This window comes from Salmo salar, chromosome ssa13 (genome assembly GCF_905237065.1).
Source record: "Salmo salar chromosome ssa13, Ssal_v3.1, whole genome shotgun sequence".
In the NCBI taxonomy this organism is placed as follows: Eukaryota; Metazoa; Chordata; class Actinopteri; order Salmoniformes; family Salmonidae; genus Salmo; species Salmo salar.
This window is the reverse complement of record NC_059454.1, coordinates 9,589,577-9,613,628: the sequence shown is the minus strand read 5'-3', so window position 1 is coordinate 9,613,628 and position 24,052 is coordinate 9,589,577. Positions and strand designations below refer to the sequence as shown.

Below are 24,052 nucleotides of genomic sequence, written 5' to 3'. Positions count from 1 at the left end.
GTTCTGTTCAATACCGTACCAGGGAGGGACAGTTCTAAGGGGACCAGATACTGGTCTATATAATGAACCCTGTTGACATAGCAGTTACTGTCTGCTGTGTTTTATGGATATCTGTCATATAAAACTTAACCTTTGTGAACTGTTACTAAGATCTGTGGTTTGTCAATGTACGTTGAAGGGGGTGTATCTTTGCTATAAAATATCTCTGTAGCCATTGTGTAATCACCTTCCTGGTTCATTCGAGAGAGTGCATTATTGAAGGTCAAGAACTTTTGCAAAAGTATTTTAAGTATTAAAGATGTAGTTTAACTCGGACTGGTGTGTTTGTAACTCTTTTCATTTGGTAATGCAGAAATTAGCCACCACACCGCGTTTACGGATTTGGGGTTGTACCTGGTAGGTTCATTGATAATTTGTGTGAGATTGAGGGCATCTATCTTAGATTGTAGGACGGCCGGTGTGTTAAGCATGTCCCAGTTTAGGTCACCTAACAGTACGAGCTCTGACAATAGATGGGGGAAATCAATTCACATATGGTGTCCAGGGCACAGCTGGGGGCAGAATGTGTTCATAATGTTTAGAATCGAAACATAATCTTATTTATTTAACCCATATCTCTATACATCCAAATAAAATATAACTTGTTTTTCCTAATATTGGAATCGATACTGACACCCTTGAATGACTAACTAGCAGATTAATTGATTAATCTAATTCTAGCTTGAGCTGGAGGAAAAGGGCAGAGTTCTCTTGGCTTACAAAGGAAGTTTTAAGTTTTAACTCGTTCAAAATACGGTCATTTTGACATTACATTTTGTAGCGCAATACCGTGACACAGATTCAAACCAGGGTTACTGCAGACACAACGCAGAGTACTGAACACTACACGATCTTGCAGGGCTTTTAAAGTGTAGAGACGCGATGATGGGCTAACCAACCTGGCACTGGGACGTGTTCACAGCACAGATTACTATCCACTGTATCGTCACAACGAACTACCAGGGGAGATATTGGGCTTGTCAAGCATGCTGCTGCACTGACATGAACAAGCTGGCTAAATACCAGAGTTGGCTAGTTATAGAGAGACTCGCCAGTGTAGAGTATTTTGAACAGTGGAGATTTTAGCATGTAAATCTTGGTGGGGGAAACTCCCCCAAAATGTTTTAGATGCATGCCAGCAAAGCCACTACACAACAACATAACACTAAACAATACATTAATGTCACTATAAAGGTGACAAACGGTGCCCACAAACTGTTAGGGCCTATATAAAGCTGTCCCAACTGCAGAGCTGCACCACCTCAACACCACAGAAAGCACTGAGCTAGGCTGAAACACCTGCATTTTGGAGCTGTCTTACTCAAGAATGCAAAAAAGAGACAGTTCTTATCTCAATTTTTTTTTTTTACATTGTTTGCAAACTGATGTATTAATGTCTAAATAACAAGCATAACAGGCAACATAAAGATTTATACAGAACCAGTCAAAAGTTTAGACACACCTACTCATTCAAGGGTTTTTCTTTATTTTTACTATTTTCTACATTGTAGAATAATAGTGAAGACATCAAAGCTATGAAATAACACATATGGAATCATGTAGTAACCAAAATCAAGAAATATCTTATTTTTCAAAGTAGCCACTCTTTGCCTTGATGACAGCTTTGCACACTCTTGGCATTCTCTCAACAAGCTTCGCCTTAAATGCTTTTCCATCAGTCTTGAAGGAGTTCCCATATATGCTGAGCAATTGTGAGTGCCCTCCACTCTGCAGTCCAACTCATCCCAGTCCATCTCAATTGGGTTGAGGTTGGGTGATTGTAGAGGCCAGTTGATCTGATGCAGCACTCCATCACTCTACATCTTGGTCAAATAGCCCTTACACAGCCTGGAGGTGTATTGGTTCATTGTCCTGTTGAAAAACAAATGATAGTCCCACTAAGTACAAACCAGATGAGATGGTGTATCCCTGCAGAATGCTGTGATGGCCATACTGTTTTTTAAATTTTTTTTTGTCATTATTTAACTAGACAGATTTGTACCATTTTAGCACAGGGATTTGAACTTGCAACCTTCTGGTTACTAGTCCAACACTCTAACCACTAGGCTACCCTGCCTAACTGTGCCTTATAGTCAAAATAAATCACTGACAGTGTCACGAGCAAAGCACCCCCACACCATCACACCTCCTCTTCCATGCTTCACGGTGGGAACCATACATGCAGAGATCATCCATTCACATACTCTGCATCTCACAAAGACACGGCGGTTGGAACGGAAAATCTTACATTTGGTCTCATCCTACCTTGTCACAACACAACTGATTGGCTCAAATGCATTAAGAAGGAAAGAAATTCCACAAATGTACTTTTTACATTCATACTTGTTATTTGAAATGCATTCCATGTGACTACCTAATGAAGCTGGTTGAGAGAATGCCAAGCGTGTGCAAAGCTGTCAAAGGCAAACGGTGGCTACATTAAAGAACCTCAAATAAAAATATATTTTGATTTGTTTAACACTTTTTTGGATACTTCATGATTCCATATGTGTTATTTCATAGTTTTGATGTCTTCACTATTATTCTACGGTGTAGAAAATAGTAAAAATACAGAGAAACCCTTGAATGAGTATGTGTGTCCAAACTTTTGACTGGTACCATATATAAAAATAAATACATATATATATATATATATATACAGTTGAAGATGGAAGTTTACATACAATTAGGTTGGAGTCATTAAAACTCATTTTTCAACCACTCAAGAAATGTCTTGTTAACAAACTATAGTTTTGGCAAGTCGGTTAGGACATCTACTTTGTGCATGACATAAGTCACTTTTCCAACAATTGTTTACAGACAGATTGTTTTACTGTATCACAGTTCCAGTGGGTCAGAAGTTTACATACACTAAGTTGACTGTGCCTTTAAACAGCTTGGAAAATTCCAGAAAATGATGTCATGGCTTTAGAAGCTTCTGATAAGCTAATTTACATCATTTGAGTCAATTGGAGGTGTACCTGTGGAAGTATTTCAAGGTTCTACCATCAAACTCAGTGCCTCTTTGCTTGACATCATGGGAAAATCAAAAGAAATCAGCCAAGACCTCAGAAAAAAATTGTAGATCTCCACAAGTCTGGTTCATCCTTGGGAGCAATTTCCAAACACCTGAAGGTACCACGTTCATCTGTACAAACAATAGTACACAAGTATAAACACCATGGGACCACTCAACCGTCATACCGCTCAGGAAGGAGACACGTTCTGTCTCCTAAAGATGAATGTACTTTGGTGCAAAAAGTGCAAATCAATCGCAGAACAACAGCAAAGGACCTTGTGAAGATGCTGGAGGAAACAGGTACAAAAGTATCTATATCCACAGTAAAATGAGTCCTATATCGACGTAACCTGAAAGGCCGCTCAGCAAGGAAGAAGCCACTGCTCCAAAACCGCCCCAAAAAAACTGTCTACGGTTTGCAACTGCATATGGAAAAAAGTCCTCTGGTCTGATGAAACAAAAATAGAACTGTTTGGCCATAATGATCATCGTCATGTTTGGAGGAAAAATGGGGGATGCTTGCAAGCCGAGGGAACACCATCCCAACCGTGAAGCACGGGGGTGGCATCATCATGTTGTGGGGGTGCTTTGCTCCAGGAGGGACTGGTGCACTTCACAAAATAGATGGCTTCGTGAGGAATGAAAATTATGTGGATATATTGAAGCAACATCTCAAGACATTAGTCAGGAAGATAAAGCTTGGTCGCAAATGGGTTTTCCAAATAGACAATGACCCCAAGCATACTTCCAAATTCGTGGCAAAATGGCTTAAGTACAACAAAGTCAAGGTATTGGACTGGCCATCACAAAGCTCTGACCTCAATCCCACAGAAAATCTGTGGGCAGACTGAAAAAAGAGTGTGCGAGCAAGCAGGCCTACAAACCTGACTCAGTTACACCAGCTCTGTCAGGAGGAATGGGCCAAAATTCACCCAACTTATTGTGGGAAGCTTGTGGATGGCTACCCAAAACGTTTGACCGAAATTCAACAATTTAAAGACAATGCTACCAAATACTAACTGAGTGTTTGTAAACTTCTGACCCACTGGGAATGTGATGAAAGAAATTAAAGCTGAAATAAATAATTTTTCTACTATTATTCTGACATTTCACATTCTTAAAATAAAGTGATGATCCTAACTGACCTAAGACAGGGAATTTTTTATTAGGATTAAATGCAGGAATTTTGAAAAACTGAGTTTAAATGTATTTGGCTAAGGTGTATGTAAACTTCCGACTTCAACTTAATATATATATATATATATATATATATATATATATATATATATATATATATATATATATATATATATATATATATATATAGGGCCTTCGGAAAGTATTCAGACCCCTTGACTTTTTGTTACAGCCTTATTCTAAAATGGATTTAAATTGTTTTTCCCCCTCGTCAGCCTACACACAATAACCTATAATAACAATGCAACAACAGGTTTTAGAAATTTCAGCAAAAATATTACAAATGTAAAACTGAAATATAACATTTACATAAGTATTCAGACCCTTTCCTCAGTACTTTGTTTAAGCACCTTTGGCAGTGATTACAGCCTCAAGTCTTCTTGGGTATGACTCTACAAGTTTGGCACTCCTGTATTTGGGGAGTGCCTCCCATTCTTTTTGTAGATCCTCTCAAGCTCATCTAATTTTTTTTGAGAAGGAGGCGAGGCGAGGATAATGCAATTGATATTCTCCACATGTCAAAGCAAAATTTCTCCTTTTGAGTGAGGTAGCTAACAAGTGCCAGCATCGTTAGCCTTTCCATTCAAGCCCTGGTAGCCCGCTGTGACCGTATAGTGGTTAGTACTGTGCGTTGTGGCTGCAGAAACAAACGGTTCACAGCATGTCATGGCAAAAAAAGCTCCTTTTCAATGCTTAAAACGTACTACTGTAACTGTGTAATTGAATCTGTAAATCTGTGGCATTAGCTGAACTTGCTAACAACTCAAGTGTTTAACCAGCTTGTACACATCATTGTCCCAGCATGAGTAGCCTCTAAAAGCATTCTCTGGTACCTCACTGTGATTGTATAGTGGTTAATACTTTTTGTTGTGGCCACGGCAACTTTAGTTTGAATCTGGGTCACAGCATTGTCATTTTCAGAAGGTTTTGAACGAGTTAAAACTTACTGTGTAAGCTACGAAACTCAACAACTCTGCCATTTGACAAAGTAACCCAGTTCATTGTAGCTTAATTGCTTAAATTACCATTTTTAAGCTCAAGACCCAAATGAGAATTGTAGTGTCCTCGAACGACCAAAATTATGAAGAAATAGTGTATCATTCTGAATGTTTACTGATATCTCTCGATCCACCTCTCACATGCTCAGGCACACTTTGGGTCCCTAACCACAGCATAAGAAACCCTGTTGCTAGACCATTGAAGGTGTCTATATCGATTCCAATATAAGAGAGTTACATCTGCTTTGTGACGTGATTTTGCTAGACAGAGAAATGGGTTAAATGAATGAGACGGGTTTGATTGAAATAGGTTTGGGTTTTCATACCCGCAATAGAAGTTACATCTATGGGTGCTGTGGCTTAGTTGGTTAAAGCACCTGTCTAGTAAAACAGGAGATCCTGAGTTTGAGTCTCAACAGTGTCTTTTCAAGCATTTTATTGTACCCATTGGTGGAGAAGGTCAGCGGGGTGGGACGTCTGGTTTTCTCATCCAATGGGTTTTGAGCAACCTTGGTTCGATTCCGGGCCACGGCTTTGCAATAGTCAGCCTCATGGCAAAACAGCTATATTTGAAACAGTTAAAACATACTGTGTAAACCTAAATAACTAGAGAACTCTGCAATTTGAGAAAGTCTTCCAACTCATGTAAGGTTGATACTGAACCTCAACTTGGTCCTTAGTCTCAGACCCCCTATTGACTCTGAACATAGTCCTTAGTCTCAGACCCCCTACTGACCCTCAACATGGTCCTTCGTCTCAAATCCCCATCTCAGATTCAGCTTGTCATCTTTCTGTATCTAATGCACAATGTGGTGGGAGGTCACCCATTAACCTGTTTGGGATAGGGGGCAGTATTTTCACGGCCGGATAAAAAACGTACACAATTTAATCTGGGTACTACTCCTGCCCAGAAACTAGAATATGCATATAATTAGTAGATGTGGATGGAAAACACTCTAAAGTTTCTAAAACTGTTTGAATGGTGTCTGTGAGTATAACAGAACTCATATGGCAGGCCAAAACCTGAGAAGATTCAATACAGGAAGTGCCCTGTCTGACAATTTGTTCTCCTTCTGTGGCATCTCTATCAAAAATACAGCATCTCTGCTGTAACGTAACATTTTCTAAGGCTTCCATTGGCTCTCAGAAGGCGCCAGAAAGTGGAATGACGTCTCTGCAGTCTCTGGGCGTAAAACAGCAGGAGTTTTTGTAAATGGTCAGGCAGGGAACAATGACACTGGAGATGCGTGTCCACGAGACGACTCCATGTTTTTCTTTCAGTCTTTGAATGAATACAACGTCGCCCGGTTGGAGTATTATCGCTATTTTACGAGAAAAATAGCATAAAAATGTATTTTAACCTGTTATGGCTAGGGGGCAGTATTTTCACGGCCGGAAAAAAACGTACCCGATTTAATCTGATTATTACTCCTGCCCAGAAACTAGAATATGCATATAATTATTAGCTTTGGATAGAAAACACTCCAACCTTTCTAAAACTGTTTGAATGGTGTCTGTGAGGATAACAGAACTCATTTGGCAGGCCAAAACCTGAGAAGATTCCATGCAGGAAGTGCCCTGTCTGACAATTTCTTGCCCTTCTTGATTATCTCTATCCATTACAGAGGATCTCTGCTGTTACGTGACACTTCCTACGGCTCCCATGGGCTCTCAGAAGGCGGCAAAAAGCTGAATCGTGGCTTTGCAGGCTCTGGTTGAAAAAAAGTAGCGCGTTTGGATAGTGGCTGGTTACAGTACTGTGAGACTCAGGCTCGTGCCCGAGTCGACCCCATGATTCATTTTCTTTCATCTGTTTACCTAAACGCAGATTCCCGGTCGGAATATTATCGCTTTTTTTACGACAAAAATGGCATAAAAATTTATTTTAAACAGCGGTTGACATGCTTCGAAGTACGGTAATGGAATATTTAGAAATCTTTTGTCACGAAATGCGCCATGCTCGTGACCCTTATTTACACTTCGGATAGTGTCTTGAACGCACGAACAAAACGCCGTTATTTGGATATAACAATGGATTATTTTGAACCAAACCAACATTTGTTATTGAAGTAGCAGTCCTGGGAGTGCATTCTGAAGTAGAACACCAAAGGTAATCAAACTTTTGTAATAGTAAATCGGAGTTTGGTCAGGGCTAAACTTGGTGGGTGTCTAAATAGCTAGCCGTGATGGCTGGGCTATCTACTCAGAATATTGTAAAATGTGATTTCAACGAAAAGCTATTTTAAAATAGGACACCTCGATTGCACAAAGGAGTTCTGTATCTATAATTCTTAAAATAATTGTTGTGTTTTTTGTGAACGTTTATCGTGAGTAATTTAGTAAATTCACCGGAGGTTTGCTAGTTCTGAACGTCACATGCTAATGTAAAAAGCTGTTTTTTGATATAAATATGAACTTGATTGAACAAAACATGCATGTATTGTATAACATAATGTCCTAGGTGTGTCATCTGATGAAGATCATCAAAGGTTAGTGCTGCATTTAGCTGTGGTTTGGGTTTATGTGACATTATATGCTAGCTTGAAAAATTGGTGTCTGATTATTTCTGGCTGGGTACTCTGCTGACATAATCTAATGTTTTGCTTTCGTTGTAAAGCCTTTTTGAAATCGGACAGTGTGGTTAGATAAAGGAGAGTCTTGTCTTTAAAATGCTGGTAAATAGTCATATGTTTGAGAAATTGAAGTAATAGCATTTCTAAGGTATTTGAATATCGCGCCACGGGATTAGACTGGCTGTTGCGTAGGTGGGACGATTTGGTGCCACCTACCCTAGAGAGGGTAACAGGTTTTAAGGACCTCCACCAGCTGCATACAGACACACTAGCGGAACTGCATACAGACACACATAAAGCTGTTTCTCTCTGCTGAAAAATACACCAAATGGGAAACCGAAACATTGTTTGGCTTCAGCAGGCCTTTATAACCTTTACGTTCGCAATCTGTGTTTATCTAGACATCTCGGTGAGAGACTGTGGGGAGAAGAACCCTTAAATCCACAGGTCCCCACACAGTTCTGAGAAAGGAGAGATTAAAAGAACTCTGACACACTGTAATCACACAGCCACAACTCAGAACCCAGCTCAGGAGAAAACAAAGCTAAGTGAATCATACTAAGTGACTTCGCCATATAAAATAATATGTTGTGAGAACTCTGCTTCTTCCAGAGAAGGAGAAAGAGGTTGTGGTAGTGAAGTGGTTGAATAAAAAATGTATTGTTTATAATTATGCTGCACATTGTAGAATAGAAAGCAGCTGCAAATGGGAAAATTGAGTTGGCCACCTTCTCTCTGCCTTGGAAAACGTTTCAGCAAACACATAATTCTAACCTCTAAGAGCTTGGACCGCTAAAAACTGTTCGTTTTGAAATGAAATATCTTTGTCAGCCTTCATTTATCATGGTGAAGTCACTTTTATGCTCATTCTCACTTGTTGAGTTCTGCGAGTGAGTGGCTTCCATGGCTGATTCGATTTAATTTGACTAGCCACCCCCCAGACCGCCATGGTTTGGTGGGCCATTCACCCCGACTTCCGCCCATCTCAATCTCTACCTCTAGACTCTCTTCCCCCTGTTCTTTCAAAAGCTCTCTGTGTCACCAGACTGTTTAAAACAAACAGCGGCCCTATTTTGGTATCTAATCCATTAGTTTTCTGTTTCTTCTCTCCGGCCCTGGAGCACGCAGAGTATTAGGTGTCCATGGGATCCACAACTACTCTAACCCTCCCCTCCGTGACTGATTTTAGATTTCAAACACTGGATGACATCACATATGGTAGGCAAAGGACAGGCGGGCCGCTTGGGCTGGCCCGGAGGACAGGCGGGCTGGTCTGGCTGGCCCGGAGGACAGGCGGGCCGCTCGGGCTGGCCCGGAGGACAGGCGGGCCGCTCGGGCTGGCCCGGAGGACATGCGTGCCGCTCGGGCTGGCCCGGAGGACAGGCGGGCCGCTCTGGCGGCTCCGGGCAGTCGGGCCGCTCTGGCGGTTCCGGGCAGTCGGGCCGCTCTGGCGGCTCCGGGCAGTCGGGCCGCTCTGGCGGCTCCGGGCAGTCGGGCCGCTCTGGCGGCTCCGGGCAGTCGGGGCGCTCTGGCGGCTCCGGGCAGTCGGGCTGCTCTGGCGGCTCCTGACTGGCGGGCGGCTCTGGCGGCTCCTGACTGGCGGGCGGCTCTGGCGATTCCTGACTGGCGGGCGGCTCTGGCGACTCCTGACTGGCGGGCGGCTCTGGCGACTCCTGACTGGCGGACAGCTCTGGCGACTCTTGACTGGCGGACAGCTCTGGCGACTCTTGACTGGCGGACAGCTCTGGCGACTCTTGACTGGCGGACAGCTCTGGCGACTCTTGACTGGCGGACAGCTCTGGCGACTCTTGACTGGCAGACAGCTCTGGCGACTCTTGACTGGCGGACAGCTCTGGGGACTCTTGACTGGCAGACAGCTCTGTTGAGTAGAAACACTGAGTGAATAATTGATGTGAAACCAAAGTAACGATGCAACATATTCTAAATGAAAGGGTTCTTTGTTTTAGGTCAGCAGGGAGTCGGCTACTACAGTACTATCATTTGGGGCGGCAGGTAGCCTAGTGGTTAGAGCGTTGGGGTGGCGGTAACCTAGTGGTTAGAGCGTTTGGCTAGTAACTGAAAGGTTGCAAGTTCGAATCCATGAGCTGACAAGTTCAAAATCTGTTGTTCTGTCCCTGAGCAAGGCAGTTAACCCACTGTTCCCTGGGTGCTGAAGATGTGGAGGTTGGTTATGGCAGCCCCCCGCACCTCTCTGATTAAGAGGGGTTGGGGTAAATGCAGTAGACACATTTCAGTTGAATGCATTAAGTTGTACAACTGACTAATAAGTCCCCTTATCCTTACCTCTCTGAGGAAAAAGCACACAGATTAGCAATTCTATGCAATAGGATTAATGTCCTGCCAAATTATTTCCGTAGGTGAACTGTCAATGGACAAAAAAATATATTTGATCTGTAATGTGTAGGAAGTATGTGAAATATAGCCCTTTACCCTTTTATAATGATAATATATTTTCTCTACTGTCAGGCTGAAGATAGTTTTTAGTCTATATTCTCAGTAGCTGTCTATTTACCACCACAAACCGATGCTGGCACTAACACGCACTCAATGAGCTGTGTAAGGCCATAAGTTATCAGGAAAATGTTCATCCAGAGGCGGCGCGCCTAGTGGCCGGGGACTTCAATGCAGGAAAACTTAAATCCATTTTACCTCATTTCTACCAGCATGTTAAATGTGCAACCAGAGAAGAAAACTATGTGTGTGTGTTAGTGACTGCGTGTGTGCTAACAAACACATTAGATTATTCTTATATTAAATAATACATTAATCATGATTAACAATTAGTTAGAAAGAGAACAACTCAATGTAATGATAATTACAATATTTGTGAATTTTATGAATAGTATATCCAATGGAAGTTGAATAAACTTAACTGGGGATATGGCAAAAGGTTACTGACACACAAGACAAATGGTTTATTATAAATGAAATGTATTATAGTTACGTAACATTGTTTTTTATGGTAAATGGGGTCTAAGCGTATAAGAAAACATTTTGTAGTGAATGTTGTTCAATAATTCACACAGAATATGTGTTAACATGTCATTGGACATAAAAGGCACCAGATTGTAGGAATGACCCACCTGCTGTTATACTCTCTGCTGAGACAGAAATAAAGAGCTGAGTCAACATGGTTCAATTAGATTCACTCAAAGAAGATCATAATAACAGAAAAGGCACACAAAGAATTAGTCATGGTGTTAGTCATTCTATCACTGTGCTTATTATTCATGAAGTCATACTTGTCTCATCTCTCCTTTGTGGATACCCTCGCTGAAGTGTAAGTCACACCAGTGTAGGTGCCGTTGGATGGGAAGACCAGCTGACTGCCATTCATGCAGGTGACTTTCACTTTGGCCTCGTAGTCGAGGTCGATATTTGCTCTCCCCACTGTGATCTCAACATCCATGGTCTTCCCTGGCGGGATCTTCAGGTTGATGGTATCCGCTTCTGTTATGGTCTCTGTCTTCTCCAGGCTGGTGGAATGTTCCACTCCCACGGTCAAGCTGAACCCTGATGTCACCTCGACCAGATCTGGGATCCCCGCTTTGACTGACACATTCAAGGTGGATTCTATCTTGTTGCTGACTGACCAGGAGGAAGTTTTGGTCAGTGTCTTGCTGTATGTAATGGACTCTTCTTGAACCAAGGAGGTGTCGTTGTGGTGAGACACAGATTTCACATATTCTGGGCTCACCTAAAATCAACACACACACACAGACACACACACAAAGATACAAATTGTTCAGATAAGACAAAGACAATTTAAGAGCTAATCATCATTGAGGATCTGATCAATTGATTTTTAGAAAGCCAACAATAATAACTAATGTGTCTGTATGTGTGTGTGACTGTCCTAGAAATGAGATGCCTGATGAATGTCGACCCCCATATTGGATTATATGTTTTAATGTGGACAGCCCCCTTAATGTTAGAGCATCGGTAGAGTTTTCCTGAGCCGCCTACACACATCTATAAAAGAGCTCACCTGGGGTTTGAAGAGGGACAGGGTGGGATACGTCATGTCGGTCAGCACGGACGACTTGATGGTGTTGATGAAGAGGAAGCCCATGCAGTCGATGTCCGAGCCATACCTGCCCTGCAGCCCCAGGCAGATTCCGGACCCCACATCTATGGTGTACTCAGTCTTCAGTCCCCAGCTGGTCATTTTTTCAAAGAACTGACGGTTCTCACTCGTCGTGAACTTGATGGCACCCAGACGTGTGCCGGCGCCGTTACCCCACAGCGACAGCTTGGTGATGCGCTCGCCGAGTTTGAACTCAAACTCATTGAAAGTGTTTGCATCTCCAAAAGTCGCTACTTTCCCGTCGGTCAGCTCCACCCGCACAGCTTTGACCTGCGAGCCTCCCACCGCCACTCCGATCTTCTTGAGGGTGGCACCGTTGTTCATGCCGTGGAATTCAAATGAACTGCCTCCTTGACCACCTATTAGTTCCAGTGTGGTTGCCATGTTGAGTGCGTGTGTGTGCGCGTGCGTCAAGTAACCTAAAAAATACAAATTCGTACACATAACTTCAAGCTCCAACTCAAAGGAGATCTGATTCAGACATGCAAAGCACCAAAAGGAAATTAAAGAACAAGATATAAGGATCAAACGATAACCAAGGGATATAATGACTCGTGGTTGGAAGTAGAGGTCGAGCAACATATCAGTCTAGGGCAGGGCTCTTCAACCTTGTTCCTGGAGAGCTACCCTCCTGTAGGTTCACACCATTGCTCTCAAACCCTGATCATGGGAAGCTATCCTCCTGTAGGTTTTCACTACAACCCCAGTGGTAAGTAATGTGATTCAGCTTGTCAAACAGTTAATTATTAGAATCAGGTGGACTAGATTGGGATTGGAATGAAAGAATACATGATGGTAGCTCTGGTCTAGGGCGACCAAATCGCTCCACAATCCTCAGGTCACTGAGAATGAAGTGTTCTTAAATTGCTCCTAACTCCTCCTTGTCCTCCACCCTCCTCTGATTTTATATCTCTATTCGTCTGGAATCTATCACACCCATTCCATCCTCCTCAGCTAGGGACCTCAGAGTCACCATGGAGTCCCTCTCCTTCACCCAGCACCTCCCCACTCTACCTCCTGCTGTTTCTTCCTGATCAACACCATGGAGTCCCTCTCCTTCACCCAGCACCTCCTCACTCTACCTCCTGCTGTTTCTTCCTGATCAACACCATGGAGTCCCTCTCCTTCACCCAGCACCTCCCTACTCTACCTCCTGCTGTTTCTTCCTGATCAACACCATGGAGTCCCTCTCCTACTCCCAGCACCTCCCCACTCTACCTCCTGCTGTTTCTTCCTGATTAACACCATGGAGTCCCTCTCCTTCACCCAGCACCACCCTACTCTACCTCCTGCTGTTCCTTACTGATCAACACCATGGAGTCCCTCTCCTTCACCCAGCACCTCCCTACTCTACCTCCTGCTGTTCCTTACTGATCAACACCATGGAGTCCCTCTCCTTCACCCAGCACCACCCTACTCTACCTCCTGCTGTTTCTTCCTGATCAACACCATGGAGTCCCTCTCCTTCACCCAGCACCTCCCTACTCTACCTCCTGCTGTTCCTTCCTGATCAACACCATGGAGTCCCTCTCCTACTCCCAGCACCTCCCTACTCTACCTCCTGCTGTTTCTTCCTGATCAACACCATGGAGTCCCTCTCCTACTCCCAGCACCTCCCTACTCTACCTCCTGCTGTTCCTTCCTGATCAACACCATGGAGTCCCTCTCCTACTCCCAGCACCTCCCTACTCTACCTCCTGCTGTTTCTTCCTGATCAACACCATGGAGTCCCTCTCCTACTCCCAGCACCTCCCTACTCTACCTCCTGCTGTTTCTTCCTGATCAACACCATGGAGTCCCTCTCCTACTCCCAGCACCTCCCCACTCTACCTCCTGCTGTTTCGTCCTGATCAACATGGTGACTTATATGTAATGAAACATATTGTTGTGTAAGTGAGCACATCTCTATGCACTTTTAAAATTAATTCTGATGTTGCCATAATTAGAAATTATCATGAATAATGATGAGTATGAATTTTACAGATGCTACCTCAGAATATGATAAACTGACCTATAATAATGAGTATGAATGTTACAGATTCTACATCAGTATATGAGGTGTTTGTGGGGCTGAAACTCACCTCTCCAAAAAAAGTTTCTGCTTTTGAATATCTGAAAGAGTAAAGGTATAATTGAATCAATATAGAACAATAATCTTTAAGACAGGCTGCAGTATTCACAGGTATGCATTAATATATTATAATATAATACAAACATCTTTAAGACAGGCTGCAGTATTCACAGGTATGCATTAATATATTATGACACTGTCTAATATAGAACAGGGTCTGTCAACCCTTTAAAGTATACAGTATGTCCAATTAAATGTAAGTAATTCCTAAAACTTGACTGTTAATAATTAAAACTTAATTTCTGAATGTAAATCGAAACTTTACCTTGATTTCACATGGTTTCAGAAAGGTAAAGTATTTTATTTTACCAGAATTGAACAATTATAGAATCTGTAATTTCAATACTAGTTGTATTAGTCAAATCAAGATGAAAAGGAAAGTTTGGTATTAAGCACTACACTCAACAGTCTACTTTATAGGAACAACTAAACATCATACTGTCATACCACATCTGCATATCTGAGTCAAATTTATCCCAGTGATATAGTATAAATACAACATGAACATGCAACAATAAATATGAATTGCTAGAGAAACCTGTGTTTAGTCAAATCACCTGAAAACATATTACACAGGATCAGCAGAGCAGGCCAACGTCCACCATGTGAAAACAAAAACAATAGCAGGCCAAAGTGAACAATGTGAATACAAAACATGATGTCATATATACTGATGAACTACAAATGATGACCAATAAATCAACTGTTTAATCATTTAGGTACCGTTTGTTCCCTGAAATGTGCAGTTAATTAGTAATAAAATCAACATTAGTTCCAAAAAAAAATGTTCACTTAGCATGATGAGTTTTACTAACATACAAGGCTTTTGCATGCCTCAGTTTCAAAGAAGGATGTAGATTCTCTAATTTAAGTAAGCTTTCATGTTAAAGCTGCATTAGGTCATATTTATTTTTAACAATTCTGTGAGGTTGTCTTCACACATCATCAGCTATCAGTATGTAAAATATCCTGAGAGAAGATCCAGCTTCTTTGACTGCCCCTCGCTCTGCAATCACTCTGAAATATAATTCCAGCCAATCGTGTCCCTTCTGAGGATGTACCTGACTAATGTGCACAAATAATTTGATTTAAACAGATAAATATACATGATGAATTATATCAACTTCATTATTTGGGATTTATTAACAATTATGTCTGCAGGCAGAGGGCACAGAAAGCGAACGAGAGTGTGTGAGAGAGTCTGCTGTCTGCAGACTTACCTACTGCAGCTTTAACGGAGCAAAATTGCTGGCATGAAGAACTTCCTGTCTCAGTTCACATTTCCCTGCAGTTCAATAATTTGGGACCTGACATTTCTGTATCCAATGCTAGATGTGTCAATCAGTGTATTCAAGATGAAGAGACAGCTTGATGTAAAGTACTACACTCAACAGTCTACTCACCTCACATTAAACATCATACTAACATAATACTTTTGAATTCAAAACAGAACAATAGGAGGCTACCATGTGAAAACAAGGCAACAGTAAACATGTCGTCCCCCACGAATGATGCAGTACCCCCTCTTGGGCCAATTGACATATCGCGTGTGACCAACAAATTGCAGTTAATTACCATAGCTCCTGTCTTGGGCCAATTAGTGTCATTTTGTAAATGCCAAATCTGTACGGCAAGACGAATCATTCACCCAAGCTTTGTCAAAATCTTACTAGTGCTGTCTGAGATATCATGTTTTACTAACTTACAAACAAACATATGAACGAACGGACAGACTGATCCGTAGTCCCCTCCCCAATTTCTTCGTGGGGGACAACAAACCCATACCATTCTTGTTTAACTAGACTTTATAACTGATTAAGCAACTGTTTCAGAATATAGTACGCATTTGTTACCTGAAAGTTTTGTTCATTTGTTGGTCAAAATATTAACATAGCTTTCAAATATTCCTCATATGGCAAGATTAGTAATTTGGTGACATTGTGTACTTACATAGAATGATATGCAGGCCTCAGTGTTAAGGATGACTATAGATGATCTTGATGAAAGAAAACTGATTGGTCTGATTCAATATGCAATAATCTTCTTTAAGAGTCAAGACTCTGAGTGAAGTTCAAAGATGCAACAGCGGAACATGTGTCTCTGGAGTGGAGAAGCACTCTTTCTTATAGCAGCAAAACTCCCCCCACGCCCATACAATGATGTACATCAGAATTTACAAAGAACCTTTCACCCTGAATAAACATTGTATTGTGCTTATCATGACAGATGTGTTTTGTGGAAATTCAACACCAGGGACTCCTGAAGTCCACATTAAATGATGAATTCTTTATTATCACTAACTGGAGTGGTTAAAACAAACACGTACAAAGTACAAGTCTGCCACAAGCTCCGCCAGGGCGGTTCCTTCAGTTCTCTTATATACTGCTAAACAAAAGAAACAAAAGAAACGACATGGTTCATAGGGTTGGTTCCTGCAGGTAACTGGCTGTTATATCACACTCCCAATCACAGCCAGATCTCTTTGCACTGACATGCAGTGCCTTAGACCACTACGCCACTTGGGAGCCCAACCTTCCTTCCTTGCTAGTTGACTACAGTAGGAAGATGCCTTTTACCAAGGCAACATGAATGTAAACTTCGTGGAAGCGTTTAGGGAAACGTTCCATCAAAATGAATCATATATCAATATAATTGACATATTTTGCTCCATATTTTTTAAAACACTCAAGCCTATGGCTGTAGCTCAAAGAGTTCACATCTGTGTATTACATGGAAGCTGAAAATCAATAATAAAAATGAATGTGTAATGAACACGAGGGGAGACAGAGAGCTGGTTTCAAGAGCAGGGCGTAGCAGGTGTTTATTGAAAAGGACCACAGGGCGAGGCAGGTAGCCTGGTCCAGGGGCAGGCAGAAGGTCATACACAGAAAGTCCAAAGGCAACAGTACAGGCAGGGAAAAGGCTAGTAATGTAGTCCGGGAGGTCAAGGCAATAGGTAGATAACAGGGAATTCAATAGACTAAAGTACAGGCAGGGAATAGGCAAAAGACATCATTAGTGAGGCAGGAAAATACTATCATACACGGGAGGAGTAAATTACGGGAAAACCTGCAATCTGAAAGACATGTGTCTTCCCTGTGGCTCAGTTGGTAGAGCATGGTGTTTCCAACACCAGCATGATCTGTGCAATGCCAGGGTTGTGGGGTTGATTCCCAAGGGGGCCAGTACAAAAAAATAAAAATGTATGAAATGTATTCATTCACTACTGTAAGTTGCTCTGATAAGAGTTTCTGCGAAATGACTAAAATGTAAATGTAATGTGTCACAAAACAAGCAATACTGTACCTCACAGTGATGGGATGCAAAGAACTGAACTAAATAGTGTGTGATAATGACATACAGGTGATTAGAATTCAGGTGATTGGGATCTGGAGAGTGACCTGCGTTCAGGGGATCTATGTGTTTGAGAGTGTGAGTTGGAAGCAGATGTTACAATGTGTAGGCTAATGTTAACCTGCTTAGGATAGGGGGCAGTATTTTCACGGCCGGATAAAAAAACGTACCCGATTTAATCTGGTTATTACTCCTGCCCAGAAACTAGAATATGCATATAATTATTTGATTTGGATAGAAAACACCCTAAAGTTTCTAAAACTGTTTGAATGGTGTCTGTGAGTATAACAGAACTCATATGGCAGGCCAAAACCTGAGAAGATTCTGAACAGGAAGTGGCCTGTCTGACAAGTTCTTGTTCATCTTGGCTCTTTTTATTGAAGACTGAGGATCTTTGCTGTAACGTGACACTTCCTACGGCTCCCATAGGCTCTCAGAACCCGGGAAAAAGCTGAATGATATCGAGGCAGCCCCTGGCTGAAACACATTAGCGCGTTTGGATAGTGGCCTGTCAGAGGACCATCAGACTGGGGCTCGTGCACGAGGGCACGAGATGTTTTATTTTCCCTCTCTTTGAACGAAAACCACCACTCCCGGTCGGAATATTATCGCTTTTTACGAGAAAAATGGCATAAAAATTGATTTTAAACAGCGGTTGACATGCTTCGAAGTACGGTAATGGAATATTTCGAATTTTTTTGTCACGAAATGCGTCGTGCTCGTCACCCTTCTTTACCATTCGGATAGTGTCTTGAACGCACAAACAAAACGCCGCTATTTGGATATAACTATGGATTATTTGGGACCAAAACAACATTTGTTATTGAAGTAGAAGTCCTGGGAGTGCATTCTGACGAAGAACAGCAAAGGTAATAACATTTTTGTTATAGTAAATCTGACTTTGGTGAGTGCTAAACTTGCTGGGTGTCTAAATAGCTAGTCCTGTGATGCCGGGCTATCTACTGAGAATATTCCAAAATGTGCTTTCACCGAAAAGCTATTTTAAAATCGGACATAGTGAGTGCATAGAGGAGTTCTGGATCTATAATTCTTAAAATAATTGTTATGTTTTTTGTGAACGTTTATCGTGAGTAATTTAGTAAATTCACTGGAAGTGTTCGGTGGGAATGCTAGTCACATGCTAGTCACATGCTAATGTAAAAAGCTGGTTTTTGATATAAGTATGAACTTGATTGAACAAAACATGCATGTATTGTATAACATAATGTCCTAGGGGTGTCATCTGATGAAGATCATCAAAGGTTAGTGCTGCATTTAGCTCTGGTTTGGGTTTATGTGACATTATATGCTAGCTTGAAAAATGGGTGTCTGATTATTTCTGGCTGGGTACTCTGCTGACATAATCTAATGTTTTTCTTTCGTTGTAAAGCCTTTTTGAAATCGGACAGTGTGGTTAGATTAAAGGACCTTCAATCAGAAGCAACGATAACCAGCTGCTTCCAATTGAAGGTCCAACCCCAATAAACTAAACATAGAAATAGACTAGACTAGACAGAACATAGAAATACACTAACATAGAACAGTGCCCAAAAACCCCGGAATACATAAATCAAACACCCCTCTACATAGACACACACCCCGAACCACATAAACCAAATACCCCCTGCCACGTCCTGACCAAACTACAATAACAAATAACCCCTATACTAGTCAGGACGTGACATAATTGGATTTCTATCTGTTAATTATTTTAATGTATCTCTACACCAATACTCAACAAGTTCAACCCTAGTGGGATTTCTATCTCAAGAAGGCGCAGCAGCGCCACTTCAACCTCAGGAGGCTGAAGAAATTCGGCTTGTCACCAAAAACACTCAAACTTTTACAGATGCACAATTGAGAGCATCCTGTCAGGTTGTATCACCGCCTGGTACGGCAGCTGCTCCGCCCATAACCGGGAGGCTCTCCGGAGTGTAGTGAGGTCTGCACAACGCATCACCGGGTGCAAACTACCTGCCCTCCAGGACACCTACACCACCCGATGTCACAAGAGGGCCAAAAAGATCATCAAGGACAGCAACCACCTGAGCCACTGCCTGTTCACCCCGCTATCATCCAGAAGGTCAGGTCAGTACAGGTGCATCAAAGCGGGGACCGAGAGACTGAAAAACAGCTTCTATCTCAAGGCCATCAGACTGTTAAACAGCCATCACTAACATTGAGTGGCTGCTGCCAACATACTGACTCAACTCCAACCACTCTATTAATGGAAAAATTGATGTAATCAATTTATCACTAGCCACTTTATATTACATAATGTTTACTTACCCTACATTACTCATCTCTTATGTATATACTGTATGCTATACCATCTACTGCATCTTGCCATCTGATGTAATTAAATGTATCACTAGCCACTTTAAACAATGTCACTTCATATAATGTTTTCATACCCTGCATTACTCATCTCATATGGACATACTGTACTCTATACCATCTACTGCATCTTGCCTATGCATTTCAGCCATCACCCATTTATATATTTTTATGTACATATTCGTACTCATTCCTTTATACTTGTGTCTATAAGGTAGTTGTTGTGAAATTGTTAGATTACTTGTTAGATATTACTGCATGGTCGGAACTACAAGCACAAGCATTTCGCTACACCTGCATTAACACCTGCTAACCATGTGTATGTGACAAATACATTTGATTTGATTTGATTTGAGGTAGCATTATGGCGTTAGCTAATGGGGATCCTAATAAAAATGACAAATTACGTCTTGTGGCCAGAATCTAAATTCCACCTGGGCTGGAATAATACATTATGGCCTTTCTCTTGCATTTCAAAGGTGATGGTACAAAAAAGAAAAAAAAAACTTTGTTTTTTGTTTGTATTATCTTTTACCACATCTAATGTGTTATATTCTCCTACATTCCTTTCACATTTCCACAAACGTCAAAGTGTTTCCTTTCAAATGGTATAATGAATATGCATATCCTTGCTTCAGGGCCTGAGCTGCAGGCAGTTAGATTTGGGTATGTCATTATAGGTGAAATTTAAAAAAAGGGGGCGGATCCTTAAGAGCATAACCTTCTCAGCAACACCCTACTTCCTCTCACCAAGACAGTTCAAATGATCACTCAGTCAATAAATGTCAGTTATTCATCCAATGTGCCAAACGTTGGGGAAACAGTCAGCTTTGCATTAAATTCAGTGTTAACAACCAAAGCCAGCGTGCTGTTACATAAACCATAAACAACTCTACTTCCACTCTGCAAAGTGTGGTGGGATGGCCATAAAAGCTGTGGTCTAGAGGGTTTGATATACAGTTTTGGGGGTTTATACAGACTTTCCAGCAATCTCTCTCACACACACACACACCTTTTATCTCTGAACTAGCACAGCTCTGGCCATTAGAAGGAATTATTCCAGTTGTATATTTTAGGACCAGTCCTCTCCTCTCATCCATTGAAGTTCCTTCATTATAGAGACTCCTGGCTTTCAGCCAGTAGAGTAGAGACAATAGAGACAATAGATCATCATTATAAGAGGGTAAAGGTAATGGGCTATATTTCACATACTTCCTAGTGCCTACGTAGTACAGATCAAATATATTTTTCCATACATAATTTGACAGGACATTAATCTTATTGCATAGAATTGTTAATCTGTGTGCTTTTCTCAGAGAGATCAAATGATAGTACTGTAGTAGCCGACTCCCTGCTGACCTTAAACAAAGAACCCTTTCATTTAGAATATGTTGCATCGTTGCTTTGGTTTTACATCAATTATTCACTCATAGTGTTTCTACTTAGTGGATGTAACTAGACCACCACTAGATAGTGGTGTCACACTTCATAGGTCTTTCATAACCCATATTATGTGTAGCCTATTTGCATTGTATTTATTTATTTGTATGTAGGTTACATCCTCATGTAGCTGCACTTAAATTACATTTACCCATGCTTTCCTTTCGTTTCATTGAAAATCGTTGTCACAGAGCTGATCTCTAATGTTAACAAGGTCCAATGAGTCACTGATTAAAACTGTTTACAGTGGAAGACCTTTGATAACTGTAGCTAAGTTCTCTGCTCTTTCTATTGTTACTCAACCGTGAAAAGGAAAATAAATGTATGAGGCATGCCGATTCATTTGGTTTAGTTTTGTGGCAAACCTTTTGTTTACAGCTACAAACTACTTTTTCCATTCATTCATTTGTTGATTAAAAGTACTATTACAATGTGATCATGTTTAAGAATTAACACTTCCTCCATCATCCCCCTCTCTCTCCTGTCATCTGTCTGCTCTATCGGTTCTTCATGATTGATTCCAGGAGTATAGTTTGATCAGGGCGTAGCTAATGTCTGTTACCCACTGGGGACCAGTACGGAGAAAGAATGTATGAAATGTATGCATTCACTACTGTAAGTTGCTCTGGATAAGAGCGTCTGCTAAATGACTGTAATGTAATGTAATGTTACTGATAACAGCAATAGGGGCGGTACCATCTTCTGTGTTCCTTATCTTTCACAATCACATCTCCTTGAAGACAGAAAAGCTAGGATTCTAAATCCAGATCTGTACTATTTAAGAAAAAAAAGAAGAAAACACTTTAAGTGTTCGCCAAAAGGCATGTGGGAGACTCCCCAAACATATGGAAGGACGTACTCTGGTCAGTTGAGGTTAAAATGGCCATCAAGGAAAATGCTATGTCTGGCGCAAACCCAACACCTCTCATCACCCCGACAACACCAACCCCACAGGGAAGCATGGTGGTGGCAGCATCATGCTGTGGGGATGTTTTTCATTGGCAGGGACTGGGAAACTGATCAGAATTGAAGGAATAATGGATGGCTTTAAATACAGGTAAATTCTTTAGGGAAACCTGTTTCAGTCTTCCAGAGATTTGAGATTGGCACGGAGGTTCACATTCCAGCAGGACAATGACCCTAAGCATAGTGCTAATGCAACACTCGAGTGGTTTAAGGGGAAACATTTAAATGTCTTTGAATGGACTAGTCAAAGCCCAGACCTCAATCCAATTGAGAATCTGTGGTATGACTTAAAGATTGCTGTACACCAGCGGGACCCATCCAACTTGAAGGAGCTGGAGCAGTTTTGCCTTGAAGAATGGGCAAAAATCCCAGGGGCTAGATGTGCCAAACTTATAGGGATATACCCCAAGAGACTTGCGGCTGTAATTGATACAAAAGGTGGCTCTACAAAGTATTGACTTTGGGGGGGGGGTGAATAGTTATGCACACTCAAGTTTTCATTTTTTTTTGTGGATCTACAAAGTCAATACTTGGTAGAGGTGGCTCTACAAAGTATTGACTTTGGGTGGGGTGAATAGTTATGCACACTCAGGTTTTCTGTTTTTTTGTCTTATTTCTTGTTCGTTTCACAATAAAATATATTTTGCATCTTCAAAGTGGTAGGCATGGTGTGTAAATCAAATGATACAAACTCCCCCAAAAATACATTTTAATTCCAGGTTGTACGGCAACAAAATAGAAAAAATGCCAAGTGGGGTGAATACTTTCGCAAGCCACTGTATTAGCAACACGCATAACCACCAAACCAGACAGGCAAATTCAGGGCAGCTAAGACAACCCAAGCCAAGGACAAATCGCCTTAACCTCTATGGGCTAGGTGGGACGCTTGCGTCCCACCTACTCAACAGCCAGTGTAATCCCGTGGCGCGTTATTCAAATACCTTAGAAATGCAAAACCTTCAATTTTTCAAACATATGACTATTTTACACCATAAGACTCTCGTTAATCTAACCACACTGTCCGATTTCAAAAAGGCTTTACAACGAAAGCAAAACATTAGATTATGTCAGCAGAGTACCCAGCCAGAAATAATCAGACACCCATTTTTCAAGCTAGCATATAATGTCACGTAAACCCAAACCACAGCTAAATGTAGCACTAACCTTTGATGATCTTCCTCAGATGACAACCCTAGGACATTATGTTATACAACACATGCAAGTTTTGTTCAATCAAGTTCATATTTATATCAAAAACCAGCTTTTTACATTAGCATGCGACTAGCATGTGACTAGCATTCCCACCGAACACTGCCGGTGAATTTACTAAATTACTCACGATAAACGTTCACAAAAAGCATAACAATTATTTTAAGAATTATAGATACAGAACTCCTCTATGCACTCGATATGTCCGATTTTAAAATAGCTTTTCGGTGAAAGCACATTTTGCAATATTCTCAGTAGATAGCCCGGCATCACAGGCTAGCTATTTAGACACCCAGCAAGTTTAGCACTCATCAAAGTCAGATTTACTATAAGAAAAATGTTATTACCTTTGCTGTCTTCGTCAGAATGCACTCCCAGGACTTCTACTTCAATAACAAATGTTGGTTTGGTTCAAAATAATCCATAGTTATATCGAAACAGCGGCGTTTTGTTTGTGCGTTCAAGACACTATCCGAAAGGGTAAATAAGGGTGACGAGCATGGCGCAATTCGTGACAAAAAAATTCTAAATATTCCATTATCGTACTTCGAAGCATGTCAACCGCTGTTTAAAATCAATTTTTATGCAATTTTTCTCATAAAAAAGCGATAATATTCCGACCGGGAATCTGCGTTTAGGTAAACAGACAAAAGAAAATAAAGCATTCGGTCGACACGGGCA

The 24,052-nt window shown here is 41.4% G+C and overlaps 1 protein-coding gene across 4 annotated transcripts; it reads right to left on the bottom strand.

Moving 5' to 3' along the window:
• Positions 1-1,893: 1,893 nt before the first annotated feature.
• Positions 1,894-16,177, bottom strand: LOC123723853 (aerolysin-like protein). 4 transcript variants are annotated; one of them, XM_045692897.1, is made up of 5 exons: positions 16,016-16,177; positions 14,016-14,046; positions 11,836-12,353; positions 11,090-11,544; positions 1,894-1,911 (listed from the first exon to the last, which is right to left on the bottom strand). In XM_045692897.1, the coding sequence occupies exons 3-4, from the start codon at positions 12,316-12,318 to the stop codon at positions 11,095-11,097; spliced, it is 933 nt and encodes a 310-aa protein (XP_045548853.1). In that variant the 5' UTR covers positions 12,319-12,353; positions 14,016-14,046; positions 16,016-16,177; the 3' UTR covers positions 1,894-1,911; positions 11,090-11,094. The 4 variants fall into 4 exon arrangements, with proteins under 4 accessions (XP_045548853.1, XP_045548852.1, XP_045548850.1 ...); XM_045692896.1 differs by lacking the exon at positions 1,894-1,911 and adding an exon at positions 9,598-9,705; XM_045692894.1 differs by lacking the exon at positions 1,894-1,911 and having other exon boundaries at positions 10,739-11,544.
• Positions 16,178-24,052: the final 7,875 nt, after the last annotated feature.